Source organism: Acipenser ruthenus, chromosome 3 (assembly GCF_902713425.1).
Source record: "Acipenser ruthenus chromosome 3, fAciRut3.2 maternal haplotype, whole genome shotgun sequence".
NCBI classification, from domain to species: Eukaryota; Metazoa; Chordata; class Actinopteri; order Acipenseriformes; family Acipenseridae; genus Acipenser; species Acipenser ruthenus.
The window spans coordinates 51,403,583-51,425,210 of NC_081191.1; the positions used below are offsets into that span (position 1 = coordinate 51,403,583).

Here is a 21,628-nt window from a genome sequence, read left to right on the forward strand (position 1 = left end):
TTATTAAAAGGTACCTCGTTTTTAACCTGTTAGGACAATCTCACCTGGAGGGGTTCCAGGAAATACAACTGCAGCTCAGCTTACAAGAAATTTCATGCTGCAGTGACCACTGACTAAGGTTCATTACATCTGGTGCCTCATATATTCTTACAACACCATCAGCTGAGCACGTTGTTAACATCAGCCCCATGTGTTTAGGAGCAAACTTCACATCCGTTACAGACGTCCTACTGTCAACAAGAGTGGTCCTTTTTATCTAGCAAGCAAACAAAAAGGTAATGTTAACAAACCATTTGGAGAATTTTCCAGAGTTGTAATGACTTGAGTCAATGACTTGACTTGGAATTAAAGTCTGAAATTTTTCGTGACTCGAATCATTGACATCAAATAATTCTACTTGACTCGAGTCCCTGCAAGCAAAGACTCAACTACTCGACTCATGCAAAAAAGTCTCCATCTGACTCGAGTCATTAGTCTTATGATAAAATCAATAACAAACATACCATTTTCAATACAGCCCCTCTAACACACGCAGTCATCGTGTCATTTTGCTAAGGAAATAGAAAACACCTTTCTAGCCTATAGCACCGTTCTGTGATCATAATGTCACAAGCAGCAGGGAACCCCGGAATCAAAATGTGTAGGCGGGAAGCAGAGACAGATTTCTGATCACTGATCACAAAAAATCCTGAGAAAAATAGTGATTTATGAGTTTTGACACAACAACAACATGGAGAGTACACTACAAGTACCTGCGGTGGTGGAGTTCGCTTTTAATAACTATACAGTCGACCGGGAGAGAAACAAGCAGGCTGCATCCTGCCAGCACTGTAAAGCAACAGTATGAATAAACTGCATTCAAAACATAGCTCTGGAAACTGCTACTAATTTATACCGGTAGGTTTTTACAGTTTTTCAACGGCTAAAATGAGTAGGTTGTCGATATCGATATTTTAAAAAGTAAATAAATAAATAAATAAATAAATAATGCCAAGGCAAATTAAACAGCACGGCAGAAAAAGCACTGATTAGAGTTATTTTTCAGGTTTTGTTAGCACACAAATAAAGGTAATGAATGCATCTACAACGTTTCTAATCTAAAAAGTAACATTTTGCCTAGGGAAAGCTTGAAAAGTTGATAATTTGGGAAGTATTTGGTGCTCACTATTCTCTTTATTTAATGTATGTACATATGGTTGTATGCATTTTATCTATTTATTTATGGACACCATATCTCAGTAATAACTCAACATGAAAATGCCACCAAATTTCCTTTCATTTGGTTAATGTATCTGAAACAAAACTATAAGGGGAAGTGTAAGTGTTGAGAAGTGAGAAAATATTAGATATGTTCTTTGTTTTGTGGTATCATTCATTACTAAACACCCAACCCAATTGAGCACAGAGAAAGGGGTCTTATACAGTGGCAAAAAGTGCTTATAAATAGATCAAGAAATACCAATTCACTAAATAAAGACGAAAACAAAGCAGAAACTGGACTTTTAATGGTGAACATAAGTGGGGCAAGTATGACCACATTATTGCGCATCCTAATTTTGTATAACAGTTTTTTGTTTTTTTATGTATAGATTGCTAATCTCCTGTAAAACTAATCGGATTAAAATCAAGATACCTTGGACTGTCAGAACTAATGACTCGAGCCAGATTGGTGACTTGACCAGTTTAGCACTCGGCTCGAGCTTGGCATGTCAAAGACTCGACTCGAGTCTTTACTCCCCAATGACTCGACTCCCAATTTTGGTGACTTGTCACAACTCTGGATTTTCCTTTAACCCTTTGCGGTCCTATGTCGGACCTGGTCCGACATTGCAATTATTCCTATCAGGTCCAATGTCGAACCCTGTCCGACATCATCAAAAAGACTCAAAAAACTGTTTTTTAGTCGTTTTTTCTCCAGAAAAAGCCGATAAAACCATTCAATGGCCGAGTGAGACTGACAGGGGTCGAGTCAAGCCGAAAAAAAAAAAGGGCGTCTCTCATGAAGAGTCATACTTGCCCCTGGCATCAGATAGGGGCGGTCATAAGGAAACAAGCTGGCTGGTACTGCATCAGCGCTCAGAGAATATCACGGACATTTGCAGAGCTTTTTTTGAGATGTTATAGAAATAAAATAATGACTTGGATCGCATTATTGAGGCGTTTGGTGATAAAACGAGTGATCAGGAGATGATTGATCGGTGTGTACGACTTATTATTATTTATTTCTTAGCATATGTGAAAGCTATAGCGATCGAAAGGGTGGGGTGGGGCTGGAGATACCTAGCGAGTGCTTTGTTGATATATAGGGCCTTTTAAACCCGTTTGACTGTGGACTGTGGAACTTTTAAACAGCGTGTCTAAAATTAACTGCGCGTGTGAAAATAAATTGGACCTGACGCGCACTTAATAAATTGACTGCAAAGGGTTAAAACATTATTGTTAGATAAGATGCGTGTTATCTTCCCTGTTTATTTAGTGTATATATATATATATATATATATATATATATATATATATATATATATATATAGATATATATATATATATATATATATATAAAATAAACAGGCCAAATATTCAGTAGCAATTTACGGGAAACCAAAAGGATCTCTGTGACTTCACAAGGGGCATGATAACAGCTTAAGTAACTGGTTCATCCCTCAATGCAGAAGCTAATCTGACAGTGTCCTGGGTGTCCTGGAATGGGACAGTTGGGAGAAAGCCACAACTGTAAAGCACAAATATATCTAGACCATGACAGAGGTCACATTTTCTGTTCATGTGTTCCTGAAACGCATATGCCCAAAATTTTGCATCCCAGCCATCAAATACTAAACTATTGTTAACACAAAGGCTAATATACTCCAGGGATGTGCATTTTGGTACATTTTTATGAACGTTTAAACTCTATGCCATTTATTAAACAATCTCTGTCTGTGTACAGATATACATATGAACACCGACACACTTTTTTCCTTGTTATATACCAACAGCAGACTGTTTGCATGACAACGAGACGGTATTCTAAGCACTGTTTGTTGCCTTCATCTATGTGTGTTTTCATATTTTTCTGCATTCCAATAACAGCATCGCCGTGTCTGTGTCTTAAGACTAGAACCATCACGGCAGTCATTTTGACGGTTTTTACTTTTAAAATTAGTCTTGAGTGTGTGAAAGACGCTGTTGTCCGTTCTTGACTTTTCCTAAATACATGTATTAAATACGCTGATGGCGTTTGAAAGGCAGGATCTCAAATAAAAATAAGTTATACCGCGCACCAGCGACCCCTGTAGTCTGGCCAGGCACCTGAGGGCTTGCCTGTAAGCTGCCCGACAGCTGCGTTGTCCTCCGACGCTGTAGCTCTTGGGTGGCTGCTTGGTGAGTCCGCAGTGTGATAAAAAGCGGTTGGCTGACGGCACACGCTTTGGAGGACAGCGTGTGTTCGTCTTCGCCCTCCCGAGTCAGCGCAGGGGTGGTAGCGGTGAGCTGAGCCTAAAAAATAAATTGGCCATTCCAAATTGGGAGAAAATAATAAAAATTGGCAATGGCTAAATTAAAAAAAAAAAAAAAAAAAAAAAGGGACCTGGACCAATTTTTGTTTTGTTCATTTTGAAGCAGAAACATTTCGATCAGAAAACTGCAAAGCAGCAGGCTGCAGCAAGCTCAACCTGGATTCTTTCTGTTGAGTCGACTCTGCCATTTCTCAGCCTGCAAACTCGGTGCGCTGGCTTAAAAAAAAAAAAAAAACACACAACAACAACAACAACAACAACAACAACATGCAATAAAATTCTTCAGTCTACTCGCCTGGCATGGTGACTGACCCTTTTTCCACAGCTAGGCTGTTGTGTGTGTCTTTTCTTACTGCGCAGCAAAACAACAAACATGTGCCTCCTCCACCGGGGCCTGGTTCTACCTTGCTCTCGGTGCTTCGACACCCTCGGGACCTCAGAGCGTCGGTGCATGCGGTGCCCTTGGTATCCCATTTTTTAGACGTTCCTCAGTGCTTCGTCACCTTCAGAGCTTTGACGCACTGATGCCCTTACACCCCTCAGTGTAGGCGCCTCGGCGCCACAGAGCTTTTTGCACCCTCTGCACTTGAGCGCTCCAGTGTTGGAAGCCTTCTGTGCTTCAGCATTTTGGTGCCTCGAAGCGTCGGTACTGTCGCTGCTTTGGCGCTCCACTTATTGACACCCCTCAGTGTTTTGAAACGTCATGTGGCAGGAAGCTTCCTCCAGAGGACGGGCACCAATGTGCCTCCTCTTCATTGAGAGATGCCCCTTCCTGCGAAATCTGTGCAGCGTTCCAGCAACGGCTCTCTCGGCTCCTATCGGTCTCACTCGGCCATTGAATGGTTTTCTCAGCTTTTTCCGGAGAAAAAACGACTAGAGACCTGTGTTTTATGTCTTTTTGATGATGATGTCGGACAGGGTATGACATTGGACCGGAAAGGGAAAATTGTATTGTCAGACTTGGTCCGACATAGGACTGCAAAGGGTTAAACCAGCCTCTCAGACTGTCACACCAATGAAATGCAGCTGCCACCAGGAAATTATTGAGGAAAAACAAGTCATGAGCCGAGCAACGATAGTTTGCATACATATTTGTGATGTAGTTGTTTGCATCACAGATCACACACTACTTGCACATTAACAGAATAGGCCCCCTTAGAATTTACATAGAAGTTCTATTCTGTGTTGGTGCGTGTACTTGTGCTACAGGCAAACGGTGTGCTCTCCACACGTCTCCTTCCAGTGATTGTTTGTCTGTTGAGGCGAAATTGCTGCATACATTGTGTCAGACAGGCGCAGAAAAGACAGATGACTTAAGTCTCCTCCTCCACTCTTTGTCTGGCCACGTAGAAATACCAATAATAACAATTACTATTATTATTATTATTATTTACTTTTTTCTTAGCAGACACCCTTATCCAGGGCGACTTAAAATTGTTACAAAATCACAGTACAAAGTATCACATTAATTCAGTGTGCACTCCATATTTCTTTTATTTCTCTTTTTCTCTCTCATTTCTGCTTCCCTGGTAGTTTCATCGGTATTTATAGTCGACACGTAAGAACATAAAAAAGTTTACAAACGAGGACGACTTCTGGTGACGCGCGCCGCGAGATGGTCGCACTTCATTAAGCTCCTGACTGTTATCCCCTATCTAAGTTTTATACTTAAATTTATTTTGCCTAAAGACTTCTTTTTTCTTATTAAATCCTGTTTAATGATGGCAGCGAACAAGAAAAACACTGCTTCTCCGCAAAAAAATCAGGAGGGCAAACGTTTGAAGTCCTCTGCTTTGCCTGACGATGTGGCCTCGGTGATATCGCAAGCAATCACCGCTCAACGAGATTCGATGCGCTGCATGGTAGCTGACATGTTGTCCGAGGCCTTGGGGACTGCGCTGGGCCCGGTAAAGGATTACATGGCTGAAAACGGAGCCATGCTTCGATCACTTAAAGAAGATATCACCACTCATGCTAAAAACATGGAGAGGGTATCTGCTAAAGTTGAGATTTTGCAAGGCAATCTTCGTCAAATAAAAAAGGACACCAACCATTGTCTCTCCCAGATTGACAAATTCCAAATGACAGATCACGGCGAAACAATATTAGGTTGGTAAATTTACCATTGGGCATAGAGGGTGACGACCCCGTTCGTTATCTGCAGAAGATGCTGCCTTGCTGGATCCCGGACCTCGCTTTGGCTGCTCCTGGGCTTATTGAGATCGAAAGAGCTCACCGTGTTTACTCAAACCACTCAAGCAACTCAGACAAGCCACGTACGCTGTTGTTTAGAGTTCTTCGTTATGCTGATCGCCAGGCTATTCTACAGGGTGCTCGCAAAGCGCAGCCGTCCCTTGCAGGAGGCCGCCGTTTGGGCTTCTACGCTGACTATAGCCCGGCAACAGCCCAGAGCAGGAAATCCTTTACAAGGGTTAGAGCCAAACTTCGGCAGAAGGGCGTGGATTCCTTTTTAATCTACCCGGCAGTCTTGAAGGTCACCCACAGAGGCGATAAGCTATCCTTTGATTCACCAGGAGAAGTGGAGGATTTTTTGGCTGGCTTGGATCCCTCGGCTTCGATGGCTGTAATTGCTCGAAAGTCTTTGCAATTTCAACCGGATATTACCGAAGGAAGGTCCCTATGCACGGCTCATAAGGAGGGATGAACAGGATAAGAATTGTTCTATTCTGAACTGCAAAGTGGAGCGGTACTGTATAGCACTGTATTTCGGGTTTAGGCTTTTTTTTTTATTGTAAATATCTGCAATACCTGTTTTCAGCACCTCTATTTTTGTTCTGAACACAAGGGAGACGGCTTTAGACGTTCTCTCCGGAGTTTTTATTTCTTTTTTTTTTTTTCTCTCCCCCCAGTATTATTATTATCGTTTATACACGTGCTGTTCGGAAATAGTAAGGAGGCATGAGTACCACTCTATAGTTCTATACCCTTCTTAAAAATAGCACAATTGTTTTCCTATTTACAGATGTTTTATTGCTTTATACTGGAATCAAAAGGGATGGTTCAAAACCCCTTTTATTACTATTATTATTGCATCACTAATTGTACAGTTCGCTGTCTGATCTTGTGTAAGACGCACATTTATTTTTCTCTCTTGAATCCACTACTATTGTAAATTGTACTCCGATACAGCAGAAACTGTTGCAATGCTGAGGAGACAGATTTAATTTCTATCAGCAGTAATAATTAGCTTCTAGTTTTGCTGCCCCTTCTAATGTACTAATCTCAATTCATAAGGCTGGTTAATGCAGTTTGCAATATCAGTTTGTAGGGGGTACAGGTGTTTGATGTTTGATGCTTGACATCGCATCGTGTTCGTCACAGATGTTTGCTACAGGGGGGGAAATGGGGATGGGGATGGGGGGGTTACATGGGTTTCTACTTTATCTGTTTCTTTACCATAAATGTTCTTGTGATCTTTCATACTTAGAAAACTTAAACACATGCTGTGCCCAGTCTCGAATGTTTCAGATCCTCTCATGGTGCTTGGAATACTTTGATAATGGCTAATATTACAGTTTTATCCCTCAATGTTAGAGGGTTAAACTCGCCATTCAAACGCACCCGGGTCCTGGATCTCTTACGAAGGAAAAATGTTGACATAGCTCTTCTACAGGAGACACATTTAAAGCCAAAGGATGCACCTCGACTCCAGAATAGTAGATATAAACTAATAGTTGCTTCTGGTGATGGCTCTCGAACAAAAGGTGTATTAATACTAATGAAACGAAGCATAAATCTAACATTTGAGAGAGTCAGCTCTGATCACAGTGGCAGATTAGCGTTCTGCTGTGCCTCCATTCAGGGTAAGAAAGTGGCGCTTGTCAGCATTTATGCACCCACCATTTTTGACCCTTTATTCTTCCCATGGCTTACCAAAGAACTATTACCACTGACAGAGTATTCACTGATTGTGGGGTCTGATATGAACACCTTTTTCGATTCAAAATTAGACAAATCCAATATCTCTATCTCTAATGCACAAGCATCGGCCTCTAAGGCACTCAGGCATTTTTCTAAAGATTTAAATTTAAATCGACCTATGGCGCACACAAAATCCAACGGCAAGGGATTATACATACTTCTCTCCTTATCATAAAACGTTTTCAAGGATCGACTATATTCTTTCCTCCCCTGAACTAAACCCTTTAACTGGGAACGTAGAGTTTCTCCCCCGTAGTCTTTCAGATCATAATGCAATTTTAACCACTTTCAATTTAGCATTGATCCAAAGTAAACCGGCCAGGTGGAAATTTAATATTACACTTCTCCAAAATGACTAATTTATCTCACAACTTAAACCCAAACTGATTGAATTTATTAACTTTAACAAAGATTCGGTTTCTGACCCAGCACTGGTCTGAGCAGCTATCAAAGGTTTTGTACGCAACAATGCGATTTGGTTTTCCTCTCATCTTAAAAAATCTGAATTACAGTTAATTTCCCAATTAGAGCTAAGTTGTAGTAAACTGGAAAAGGCCCTGAAATCTAATTACACCAGGGATACTGAACTTAAATTAAAGGCAGAAAAGGCAGAACTTAATAATCTATTAAGGCAGCGAGTCGAGTTTCTTATGCATATCACCAAACATAAGTATTACTCTGAGGGAAGTCGGCCGAGCCGCCTCCTTGCCCCAACTCTTAAGCGTCAAGAAGGCAGATGCAATATTCAATCGATTAACTGCCCGGTGAAGGGCCTTACTTCAAACCCAAAAGATATTAACAAAACATTTAAATCCTTTTTTGCAAAATTATACTCCTCTGACAAACAGCTCTCCCCTGACCACTGCCAAGCCTTCCTAGAGGATTTGAATATTCCTAACATCTCTTCAGAGGAGGCAGAGCAACTAGACTCTCCAATCTCAATAGATGAATTACATCAAGCTGTAAAAAACACTAAAAAAGGCAGCTCCCCTGGGATTGATGGTTTGCCGGCTGAGCTGTATCTAGCTTTGTGGGATACTCTGGGCCCAATCTGGTTATCCACCATAAATTCTGCAATCGCAAAGGGTCATTTTCACAGAGACTGTAATACTGCCCTAATCACATTGCTCCCTAAACCCGGCAAGAATCCCCAGGAATGCGCAAGTTACAGGCCTATTTCCTTAATCAATGCTGACATGAAAATGTACGCTCGGGTTATTGCTCGCCGTTTGGAGAAAGTTATCAATGGTTTGATTAATCCAGACCAAACCGGCTTTATTAAGGGTCGATTAGCATCCGACAATATCCGTCGCTTATTACATGTTATTGCTGAAGCTGAAAAACTGAATTCACCGAGTGGGCTTTTATTTCTCGATGCTGAAAAAGCTTTTGACCGTTTGGAATGGCAGTATTTATGGTGCGTTTTAAAGAAATTTGCTTTCGGTCCAAATCTTATTAGAATGATACAAGTTCTGTACTCCAACCCTTCCGCAAGAGTTTCCACGGGTGGAAGCCTTTCAGACTTATTTAGTATCTTTCGTGGATCCAGACAAGGGTGCCCTCTCTCCCCTCTGCTTTTTGACTTGTCACTAGAGCCCTTAGCCCAATTTATCCGCCAAAGCTCCTTAGTTTCACCGGTGAAAATTGGATCGTCCTGCTCCTCAATTTCACTATACGCCGATGACACACTTTTATATGTGTCTGATTTAGAGCGCTCTCTTCCAAATATACTTTAGATTTTTGAAAATTTCGGCTTAATAGCTGGTACAAAATTGACTGGTCAAAATCAGTGTTAATGCTACTTAACGCGGAGGCAGGCAGAGTTAATATCCCCCCCATCATTCCAGTCTCACATCAAGTAACTTATTTGGGCATTGAGATACATCCCTCCATATCAACAATTGCTAAAAATAATGTATTTATTTATTTAGCAGATGCCTTTATCCAAGGCGACTTACAGAGTCTAGGGTGTGTGAACTATGCATTAGCTGCAGAGTCACTTACAACTACGTCTCACCCGAAAGACGGAGCACAAGGAGGTTAAGTGACTTGCTCAGGGTCACACAATGAGTCAGTGGCTGAGGTGGGATTTGAACCGGGGACCTCCTGGTTACAAACCCTTTTCTTTAACCACTGGACCACACAGCCTCCTAATTACACAAAAGTGCTAAAAAAATTGAGGGGGATTTGAACAGATGGATGCTTCTACCAGCTTCAGTTCCTGCCCATATTGCCTCGATTAAAATGAATATTCTCCCCCGTATTAATTTTATTAGTTCAATGCTGCCATTGCCTCCACCAGTGGGCTACTGGTCAAAACTTGATTCCTTGTTGAGAAAATTCGTCTGGAATGGTAAACAATGGTCTTTATTACAACGCAGTAAAGTACAAGGCGGTTGGGCCTGTCCAAATTTTAAATTTTATCACTGGTCTTTCTTACTACGTACACTAAACCACTGGATGAACCCAACTATGCAGGCATCTTGGAAGGAAATAGAACAGGAAATATTATCCACAATTAGAATACAAGATATACTGTTCTCTGGCCTTACTTACAAAAGGTGTTCCCTGCACTATGGCCCCATAATCGCTTACACTGTGCAAACTTTCCGGGCAGTGGAAAGAACTTTGGGTCTTAATATTAAGTGGCACAGACACTCGCCCATTTGGAACAATGTTAATATTTTATCTGGTGGTAAATCCCTTTCCTTGGACTCCTGGGCCCGGAGGGGTATAAACGTGTTGAACGATGTAGCCGGTCAGGAGTCTATCCTAGAGTTCCAGGACCTAGTTTCTCGCTATAGTATTCCTAGCACCTCTTTGTTTTTTAATTTTAGACTGAGATCTGCTTTCAAAACATATGGGGTTCCCTGGGGCTCCAACTTAATCCGTCACCCAGTAGTGGATTGGGTCCTGGGGGCAGCACCTAAGGGCTTAGTCTCCCATATATATAAGCATCTCACCGCACACTCCCCTGCCCCCCTCTCTTGTTCAAAACTATGGGAGAAGGATATAGCGCAATGGGGGTGAGGGAAATTTTTCCAGTGTCTTTCTGTTCACTTTGTATATAAATTTTCAATAAAAACTTAATTACAAAAAAAAAAAAAAAAAAAAAAAAAAAAAAAAGTTTACAAACGAGAGGTTGATGAGATTCTGGGATCAATAAGCTACTAACAACCAAACGAGCAAGATGGGCTGAATGGCCTCCTCTCGTTTGTAAACTTTCTTATGTTTATAATTTATATATATATATATATATATATATATATATATATATATATACACACACACACACACACACACACACACACACATCACGCACGTATTTCGATAGATAACACAAATATAATAACACAATTGCAATATCAAACATATATACGTACTGTATGAAAGAGCAGCGTCGCCTTTAAGAAATGGCGACGCCATTTGAAAGACTACACAACCCAGGAACCGTAGCACTAATGGGCAAGGCGGGGTTTCTGGGTATAAAGGGAAGTGGAGCGGGACAGCTCGGGGTGATTGTGGGGAGCACCGCCGGTTTGTCCTGCTGAACAGTTCCCAGAAGGTTGAGAGTGCATTACGTAATATTGTAAGGTAAAGTGAACGTTTGGTTTCTTCCAGAACTCTGCTGCCCGTCTGGTGTTCTCTCTGCCTCGCTTCGCCCACGCTACTCCACTACTCCGCTCGCTCCACTGGCTCCCGATCACCACTCGCATCCAGTTCAAGACTCTTGTACTAGCCTACAGATGCCTTGACCAGACTGCACCCAGCTACCTCCAGACCCTCATCTCTCCCTACACCCCCACTCGACCTCTCCGCTCCGCCTGCACTAGAAGAGTAGCTCTACCTCCGCTACGCTCCCCTGCCTCCAGAGCCCGCTCCTTCTCCACCCTTGCTCCGCAGTGGTGGAATGACCTTCCTACAGATGTCAGGACTGCCCAGTCCCTGACCACATTCCGGCGCCTCCTTAAGACTCACCTCTTCAAACAGCACCTGTAGAACTTGTATCCTGGGACACTATCACCCTTCATGTAAATGTGCTTTATTTTGCTCTTATCTGCCCCCTATTTTACTGCATTTAATCCTGTACTTCAGAATACTGTAATCTGCCAAGTGTTTAACCTGTAGTACTTTGTATTTAATCATATCCTGATGTAACTATCACTATTTAATCATATCCTGATGTAACTATCACTATTATCTGCTGTATTATTGAATTGTGGTTTGTCACACTTGTACTTTGCTTGAACAAAAGTTATTGTATTTCTTGCTCTTATTGTATTACTTGTATTGTAACACTTGAAATGTATTTGCTTACGATTGTAAGTCACCCTGGATAAGGGTGTCTGCTAAGAAATAAATAATAATAATAATAATAATAATAATAATAATAATAATAATAATAATAATAATTTTTGAACAAAAGTTGTGTTTTGTTTCTACCGTGGGCGTTTATCCAGAGAGGTGGTCTTTTGTTTTGACAAGATTTAATTTATTTTATGAAACGTTGGTAGAGAAACGCTGCCTCTCGGTAATTAATTTAAAACAGTTCTGCAGTTTCCGTGACGATTGGGAACCGTCACAACTGCCGTCTATTTGAGTATGTGTGTATGACTCGGGACTCTGAGGGAAAGCGCGCATTCATGCGCTGCAGGAACAGCGGGCTGTAACAGAGAGAACTAAGGCAACAGTCTGGTTTTCTGGATGTAGTTTATTGGGACACACATGAACAACAGTACCCACAGGTGGTGTGGACAGTATGGATAGTGTGCTTGAACTCTGAGACACTCCCGTGTTTCCGTGAACAACTGGGACATTAGCTGCAGGGGTCCTTCCCCACAGCCTGGATACAATTCTTTATCAACAGAGCCCATCTTCTGGGAGGGCCCATTCCATACTTGTTGATCCTTGCCTGTGTTGCAGAGATACGCCAGCAGAGGGTGTCTTCTTGGTTCTAATCTGTGTTGCAGAGATACTCCAGCAGAGGGAGTCCACGCTATCCTTACCTGTGTTGCAAAGATACTCCAGCAGAGGGAGTCTTCCTTACGCTTACCTGTGTTACAGAGATACTCCAGCAGAGGGTGTCTTCTTTGTTCTTACCTGTGTTGCAGCAAGATTCCAGCAGAGAAAGTCTGCGCTATCCTTACCTGTGTTGCAGAGAGACTCCAGCAGAGGGAGTCTGTTCCACACTTACCAGTGTTGCAGAAATACTCCACTGGGAAAGGACTTTCACAGGCCTCGGCCTGCCGGACTAGGTATTCTGAAATAGTTAGAAAGGGGCGAAGAAGTGAGCCAGTTAGTGACCTGTACAGGGCAATAATCTATACAAAGAAAGTGTTGATTTGTGTAAATATTGTAAATAAAAAGTTACTTACCTGAACGTTCTTCGTGTCTGTGCCAGTCGGTGGAAGCAGGGATAGAGTATCACGCAGGGGTACTCTACCGGTTTGTTACAGTACCTATATAGACGTTAACATATACTTGCATATGAAAAGCAATAACTTACTTTAACTTTAGTGGTGCTTTGCTTTACAATATCCATGGAGAAAAACAAGGTCTGGTTATATTACTTTACTATTCCATCATCGGCCACCTCAAAACCGAAATATTGCTATACTTTACTGCGCACAGGCTTTCTAGCTAATCTGGAAGTAATTGAATCTTCAGCTGCTCTGTGTGTAAATGCTAACTCACTATACCTCAGAGTATTAAGTACGGTGTCATGCCGAATTTTGCATTATTTTGAGATATGTTTTGATGTTTTAAAAGTACACCTCATTTGTAATACCTAAAGTTGATATTTAAATACATTAACAATACTAAAATCACACAGACAAAATGCAATGAACAGCCAACACGTGAATATCAAAAAAGAAATTGCAAAATAGATGGCCAATAGTGCTTAATGCAGCATGCAAATAGCACTTGGTACCCAATCAATGGAATAAAATAGTCAAATAATACTTGTGTGTAGTGTTTGCCTCCGAGACTGACCATGATAAAATATAAAATAAACTTGATTATACTGTGTTTGTATTTCTAGCAGTATTAGCATTAAAAAGTATGTCTCTGCGATATGGAAATTATTATTGATATCAATCAAATCAAGATATTGATATTTGTGCTCATCACTAGTTTAAACAATAACAAAAAATGACAGTGGCATATAAAACTGACACTATTCCATGCACAATCAATATGTTGCTTATGTTATTCTGAAGTTGCATATTCTTGAGAAGATGGTTAAATTAACCAACGGCACCTTCTCCAATGAACAACCACCGGCAGCTGAAAAAAATGGTCACACTCAAGATAATAAACACAACAATAGCTGGTTAACATAAATGGTCATTTCTTGCTGGCAAGCCATTTTCAAGGCTACCTCAGCACATGACAGTCACATCTTTTGAACACATCTCAATTGGGGTACACCCTGTAATCTCATACACCACCAACATCACCCCTGTCTGTCTGGGGGAAACAGGATGAGATCTGGTTACTTTGAAATTTAAAAGTACCCTTTGAACTCGGTTGTAAGATCCTGGTTTTCAAGGTGCTATTTCCCCCTACACAGAGAAGGTTTGTGCATAGGTGTTAAGGGGTATTTAACATCTTGTAAGGTCGTAAGAATTTGGAATCTGTCTGTTCTGTGCTTGAGACATGTTTCCCTGCATGTATTATAATAAATTAATTGAAGAAAAGGACTGTGTATTTTCTTAAGAAACATCGGAACTCGCTTTTAAATCAACATCAGAAATACTTATTTGAAAAAAGGAAATAGAAGTTCAATTTTAATCTTGGTTTACAGTAACTGCGTCTTCCTTGAATCATTAACGGTCATCCAACTTCAGTTTTAGTTTAAGAAAATTCAGTTGAACAAAAGCTCCAGAACGAAAATCCAGGAATACTCTAAATGTTCTTTTATGATTTGTAATCCAGGTTTTTCAAAACAGAGCTCCTGCTGTTGCCAGACCGAGGGAACAGCAAAGCATCACTTTTATTGGTCGAGTGACCCCCCCCCCCCCCCCCGACCAGAGACAAAGAGAGAGAGAGAGAGAGACCCTCACTCAACCTCTCTGTGTCATTGCCATGATTGCCAGGTGGATTTCACGGGGCTCGAGACCTCCCTGCAGGATCATGCATGCGTCAGATACCCAGCACAGACCTCGCCCTGTCACAAAAATGTTTTTCACTACAAGTGAATGTTTTATCCAAATTTATATGGATTACCTGTAAAATAGGATTTTCAATCAAATATGAACAAGTAGCTATGGTGACATCACCAGTAAATTATGCAAATTAGTACCATCGAAGGTCCAAACCTTCAAAAAGTCAAAATGTACCCTTTGTTGCAGCGCTACACTGAATACACACTTCCCTAGCATTAACATAAATTAGGCCGACTTGACATTGACGCTATATTCACACAACCACAAAGACTGACAGAGGGATACTGGTACGCATGACAATAGTACGAACACAGCACAATAATATAACTCTAACCTAGGTTACAGCCAATACGCAAAGAGCATTTTACAGCTTCCACATAGTCATTGACAACTTTTTGGCGGGAGCCGATATTAGATTTATGATCGGGGTCAAATTTAAGGTCCCAAAAATCAAGTACAGTAATCCGTTGTGTATCCGTCCTAACCGTTTATCCGCCATGATCAAGCTCTTCAGCAATGCAAAATGGCTACAGGAAAGTTAAAGAGAGTTGTGTTTAAAACAATAATCGTGTGAACATAGTAATTGTTACAGCTGTGTATAATGGTACTTAACCCTTAGAGGTCCATTTATTCAGAGCATCTCAAGCGCGTCAGGTCTAATTTATTTTCACACGCAGTTTATTTTAGACGCGTTGTTTAAAAGTATTCCCCCCACCCCCCCCCCCCAAAGTAAAACGGGTTTAAAAGGCACTGAATATCAACAGGACACTCAGTACTGCATCTCCAGCCCTGCCCCACCCCTTGTTCGCTGTATTTTTCACATAACTCTTGATAGTAGTGCATACCGATAAATCATCTCCTTATCACTCGTTTTATCACGAAACTCCTCAATAATGCGAACCAAGTCATTATTTTAATATTATAACATCTAAAAAAAGCTCTGCAAATGTCTGTGATATTCTTTGAGCGCTGGATGCAGAAGCAGCTATCTTGTTTGTTTATGTCCGTGTCATCTATGTGGTGCCGGGGCTATCTGTATTCATGAGATACACCCTTTTTTTTCCGGCTTCTCTCGGCTCCTATCGGTGTCACTCGGCCATTGAATGGTTTTCTCAGCTTTTTCCGGAGAAAAAACAACTAGAGACCTGTTTTTTACATCTTTTTAATAATGTCGGACAGGGTCCGACATTGGACCGGAAAGGGAAAATTGCAATGTCGGACCAGGTCCTTCATAGGACCACAAAGGGTTAAAACAGGATGTCAAAGTTTTTCGATAAATCAGTAGGCCTAGCAGAAAATGTTTTGGAGTCTGATAACGGTGATAACGTTACAGAGTTGCATCATGTGGAACCAACAGCTAAAAACAGCTACTAGGAGGCTGTGTGGTCCAGTGGTTAAAGACAAGGTCTTGTAACCAGGAGATTCCCAGTTCAAATCCCACCTCAGCCACTGACTCATTGTGTGACCCTGAGCAAGTCACTTAACCTCCTTGTGCTCCGTCTTTCGGGTGAGATGTAATTGTAAGTGACTCTGCAGCTGATGCATAGTTCACACACCCTTGTCTCTGTAAGTCGCCTTGGATAAAGGTGTATAAAAAAAAAAAAAAAAAAAGTAAACATTTCATGACCAGTGGGAACGCAGTTTCTGGTGTTTCTAAAGCAAAGCAATTCAGCTGCTGAGCAAGTTGTAGTGTACACGGTTTCTAAGAAGGAGATTCATCAGATCAAAATGTATGCAATGCACAACATCATAACATGCATGAGGCTGAAGTTGCAAAGAACTACCATAATGACTTTCAGAGACGTAAGCTGTTAAATGGATCAAAAAATAAACCGCAAAAACAAAAAGTAAAACTGGTCTGTGACAGAAATACAATGTGTTTTGGTTGTAAATCTCCCTCCCGACCTGTGAGGGCGCTAAGCAGCGAAAGTAGAGTTCTTTGGACAGGCTGGCCTGACAGTTCTTTCCCTGGGCCGGGAAGTCGGTCAGTCTGGAAGGCGGCGAGACTCCGTAGCAGCTGCAGATAGTAGAGACAGCAGCACTCGTTTACCTAGGGGTCACGTGTGATAGCATAAAGGGGATGGAGAATCGCAATCTACTCCTTTGCTTGGTTTTTTTAGACATGAGAGACTGGAAGGCCCGGGAGAAACCCCTAAAACAGAAAAAGGATTTGTGAGTGTTTTGTTGCTGTTAGTAATTGTCTTTTGTTTTTGTAAATCACTAGACGACTAACACGTATCCAGAGCTGTCACCTTGGGCCAGCTCTACCAGGAACAACACTACACCACATTCACTGTATAACTATTATCACCCACCACGAGCACTATCGCACCCACCCAGACCGGTGACCGTGTATTGTATTATTGTGGTGCGGAGAACGTGTGCTTATTATTTGGACTGCAATTCATTTATTATTGTTACTTTCGTGCTTACACATTGGTGTGTATTACCGGAAGTTTACTGTTTGGTCGCCAGACCAATTTATAAATAAAAGACCCCCTTTTCCAAAACGGACTACAGTTTCCTGGTGTGTGATTATTTCTGCACTGCATCACCTCTGCACCCGTTTCCAATCAGCAGCCACTTTGCCACAGGGTCAAATGTGGGTGGCTACTTTTAAAGTTGCTTTTCTTTTGGGGCAAAGCAGGAAATCTTTCAGCGACGGAGAACTTGTGAAAAAAATTGTTCTGGCTGTACAATCAGACTCTACCCTTTTCAGAGATGCACCACTGAGCAAAGACACATTACAGAGGAGCACATAAAATATGGCTAATTTCATCTAACATGAAACCGCTGAAAAAGTCACCTGCAGCCCTTTCTACATCCTCTGTCTTGATGAGAGCACTGATGTCACAAAGAATGCCCAGGTAATAATATGCGTTCACTTTCTGGATTGTGATGTTTTTGTGAGAGTTTTAGGCAGAGTTATAACGAGTCACCAAAATTGAAACTCAAGTCGAGTTGAGTCATTGGGGAGTAAAGACTCGAGTCAAGTCTTTGACATGGCAAGCTTGAGTCGAGTCACCAATCTGGCTAGAGTCACTTAATCATTAGTTCTGACTAGTGCTTAATTTGTAAAGAAAGAGGTGCCGGGGCACAAGAAATGACAATAATACCATTCTTAAGAACCGCACATTCAAAATCATAATACGTTTATTTGAAGGAGTATTGTACGTACTAGTGTTAGATGTTTAGATTCACATATTCTACATCAAACGTAATAGTGCGTGCAGAGAAATTAAAGGTAACCACAGGACAAATAATTATAAATAAAAAAAGCCTGTATGCATGTTTTGTTATGGTTTTGCATTTAAATGGCTTAAACAAACAAATTAAAAGGCATTCAGGAGGACTCGAAGGATGATATTGATTAAAAAAATATATAATAATAATAATAATAATAATAATTAATAAATAAATAAATAAATAAATAAATAAATAAATAAAATAATTTGCACCCCAACACGAACATTGGTTTGACCCACTGTCTGCACTATTATCAGCGATGTGTATGCAACAGAAGCTGCTGGTAGATTACAAAAAACATTAATTAAACTTAGGCTAGGTAGTTCTCTTAGTATGTTTTTATTCTCTATTAAAGGATATTAACTGAAAAAAGGCAAGAGAGAACCAGATCGTTATTTTTTATTGTTTTGGTTTAATATAATTTGGCAGGTTAATGTTCCTATTGAAGTAGGCTACAATATTTTTTTTTTTTCCATTAAAAAGTTGTCGTCGTTCTTTGTTGAAATTAATGTTCAGCTTTCATATTTTATTGTGTACTACTCATTCAAATCAAACCAAGTAGTGTAAGAAGTTGCTTGTATCGTTTATGACGTTTTTCAAATCACGTAAGCTTATTTGTTTATAAAAAACGACAATAGAGTTGCAGCCAGTGTCATCTTACTTAAAGGCACTCAAGCTGAAATTGTAAAGTAATTTAAAGTAGGCTACAAATGTGACAGAGGACTGTCTCTTTAGCACGCACTCAAGAGCTTGTAGACTTGATACAACTGTGTTGAGAATTTAAAAAGAAAGCATTTTATGAGATTTTTAACTAAAGGTACCGTGAATATGACTCTGCACGCCCAGAGGTTCCAGGGCTGTGCCCTGGTGTAGGACGCCTAGTGTTTTGAATGTAAGTTGATAACACTCTAGAGTGTAATGAGCGTATGTTCAAAACACTCTGCTGCACTTTGAATTCACGTTCAAAACACTCCCTTTCAAGACCAAAACACTATCGCTACGTACGCCGAAAACACTCCCCTCGAACACCATCAAATCAAGACACAGTTTAATACTAATACGTAGGCTACATACCATGTTTTCTAATAACTGCTTAAATAAATAAAACCAGCTACATTTGATACATTTAGCCTATTAGTTTTATTTTGTTTTGTTAGCAGCAGACTATACATATTTTCTTCTAAACATGCATAAAACATGAGTGTAATACTGCTAATCTAAATGTTTGTTCTAATATTAATTAAACATATATATATTTTTAAAGTTATTAAACAAGATAAACAAATGTTGTTGAAGCTGACACCCTGGGATCCTTCAAGACGCTGCTTTGAGATTTTGGGACCAATAAGCTACTAACAACCAAACGAGCAAGATGGGCTGAATGGCCTCCTATCTTTTGTAAACTTTCTTATGTTCTTAGAACATATTCAAAACATGTTGTGTAGTGAAAACATTTGTAATCTCTCGAGAATGATTGTTGTTTTTGGAGAAAAAGAACTCAGACAAGTATGGTTGAAAGAAGGTAATCCGTTAGCCATAGATTCCAATTTGCTGTACTCGTATGTGTGTGCGCGTACGTTTCTGGATCTAGTACTGTGTTTTTTTTCTTAATATGTATATAGTTAAATTTTGGTGATCTTTATTTTTTGTTTGCTTTGTATTTCAACTCTCTGTATTCTGATACAGTACATTTCTACAGTTACAGTTTCTATTAGTAAATAGTTATGCTAGTTAATTCAGTGAGCTTTAGCTGAAATATTTGGGGGAAATACAAATGTAATTCCATAACTGTAAAAAGCAACGCATATGCTTTGAACTTAAATGTACTGTACATTGTGAGCGTACGTAGGGTGATGTCTTGAACGTAGATGTAGGAGTGTTATGAACGTGACCTGAGTGTTTTGAACATGTACTAAAAACACTCAGTGTTTTGAACGTACATTGAAAACACTCCCCAGTGTTTTTTTGAGTGAATATTTTGAGCGTACTACACCGGCACAAATTAAACACTGGTTCTGACAGTTCAAGATATTTTGATTTAAACATTAGTTTTAGAGGAGATTAGCAATCTATACATTAAAAAAATTGTTAAATACAAAATTAGGATTCACAATAATGTGGTCATACTTGCCCCACTTATGTTCACCATTAAAAGTCCACAGTTTCTGCTTTGTTGTCGTCTTTCCATTTTAGTGAATTTGATTTCTTGATCTATTTATAAGCATGTTTTGCCACTGTATAAGACCCCTTTCTCTGTGCTCAATTGGGTTGGGTGTTTAGTAATGAATGATACCACAAAACAAAGAACATCTAATATTTTCTCACTTCAACACTGACACTCCCCCTTATAGTTTTGTTTCCGATACATTAACCAAATGAACAGAAATTTGGTGGCATATAATTTCATGTTGAGATATTACTTCAAGGTTTTAACACATAGGAGACAAATAGAAAAATAAAGAAACTGAGGCAAAATGTTATATAATAATTCACAGGTAACATTGAATCTGTACTACATATCTCTCCTCTTAGTGTTAGAGAGTCTTTTTCCATTAAATGTCAGCTAGACATTTTTAAAGTAACAGATACAGTTTCACAAAACATAATAAAAAGGTGTCCGAGTCCTAATGGCATAACAAAACATAATACTGTACTGAGAAAAAGTAATTAATAGTACTGAATAAAACAAATGAATCTTTTAAAACGTTCTCTCCAGTCATGTCTTATACTTTAATATACATATACATAAAACTAAAGTACAAGATGTGACCGGAAAGACAGAAAATAAATGTTTTAAGCCTTAAAGTATTTAACTAAGGCTGGGACCAAAACTTTGACAACCTGATAATTGCACTTAACAAAACTGTATTTAATTGTGTTTTCTTTTTTTGAGTAGAAGAAATAAGATACAAAAAAAAGAACACACTATTAAATACAGTTTTGTTAAGTGTGATTAGCAGGTTGTCAAAATTTTGATTTGGTCCGGGCCTAAGACTTTAAACATAAACATCTAGTTTCACAGACCCTGATTAGCACTGACCTTGGACTAACTAATATTAGTTTAGGTAAACTTTCAAATGTTTGTAGTGTTTATTAGTTTGCATTATCTTAACAAATGTGTACTGTAAACAATGTTTTATTCAAATTTAAAAATAGCTATGAAGCACTAACTCCCTTAAAAGAGATATGGTGTACCTAAATAAATAGATAAAATACATACAACCATACATACATTAAATAAAGAGAATAGTGAGCACCAAATACACTCGCCCCTCGCTATACTGCGGATTCAGATATATTGCGGTCATGGAGTTGGCTCCCCATTTTTACAGTCTAACTGCACATGCCTTAGCTGCACTATACATATACAATTTCACATAGAATTACTGTTTTATTTTATTTTGTACTGGACATCACAAACAAATATACAAAACAATTAAAAACAAAGCTTTAATAACACTGTTATCATATACACACGCATATTTAAACAAATTAAATATCTACTTGCTGAAGCGGTTTTTTAAGCAACGCACTAGCAAGTCACAGGGCAGCGACGTCAGCTCCCTAGCCTCCTGTGTTGGGAATGGATTCTTTCAATGCAGCGGCTTGGACATTTGAGAAAGGAGATTCATGAAATTACCTGGAGACTTAAGTTGATGAGAAGCAGTTACCCTCCGCAGTATGAATTAAAACGGTGTGCTGCTTTTTATATGAAAAATGAGAAAAAGCAGGTTGCGTAGATGATTTATATTGGACCCT

The 21,628-nt window shown here is 39.8% G+C and overlaps 1 protein-coding gene across 3 annotated transcripts in view; it reads right to left on the reverse strand.

The window, feature by feature from the left end:
* The window catches only part of seh1l (SEH1-like (S. cerevisiae)), a 64,021-nt gene that overhangs the window by 24,922 nt on the left and 17,471 nt on the right, over window positions 1-21,628 (reverse strand). For all 3 annotated transcript variants that reach the window (XM_033992988.3, XM_033992987.3, XM_033992989.2), the window contains one exon: window positions 45-256. In XM_033992988.3, coding sequence (XP_033848879.1) covers window positions 45-256 — 212 coding nt within the window. The remainder of the gene's footprint in view (window positions 1-44; window positions 257-21,628) is intronic.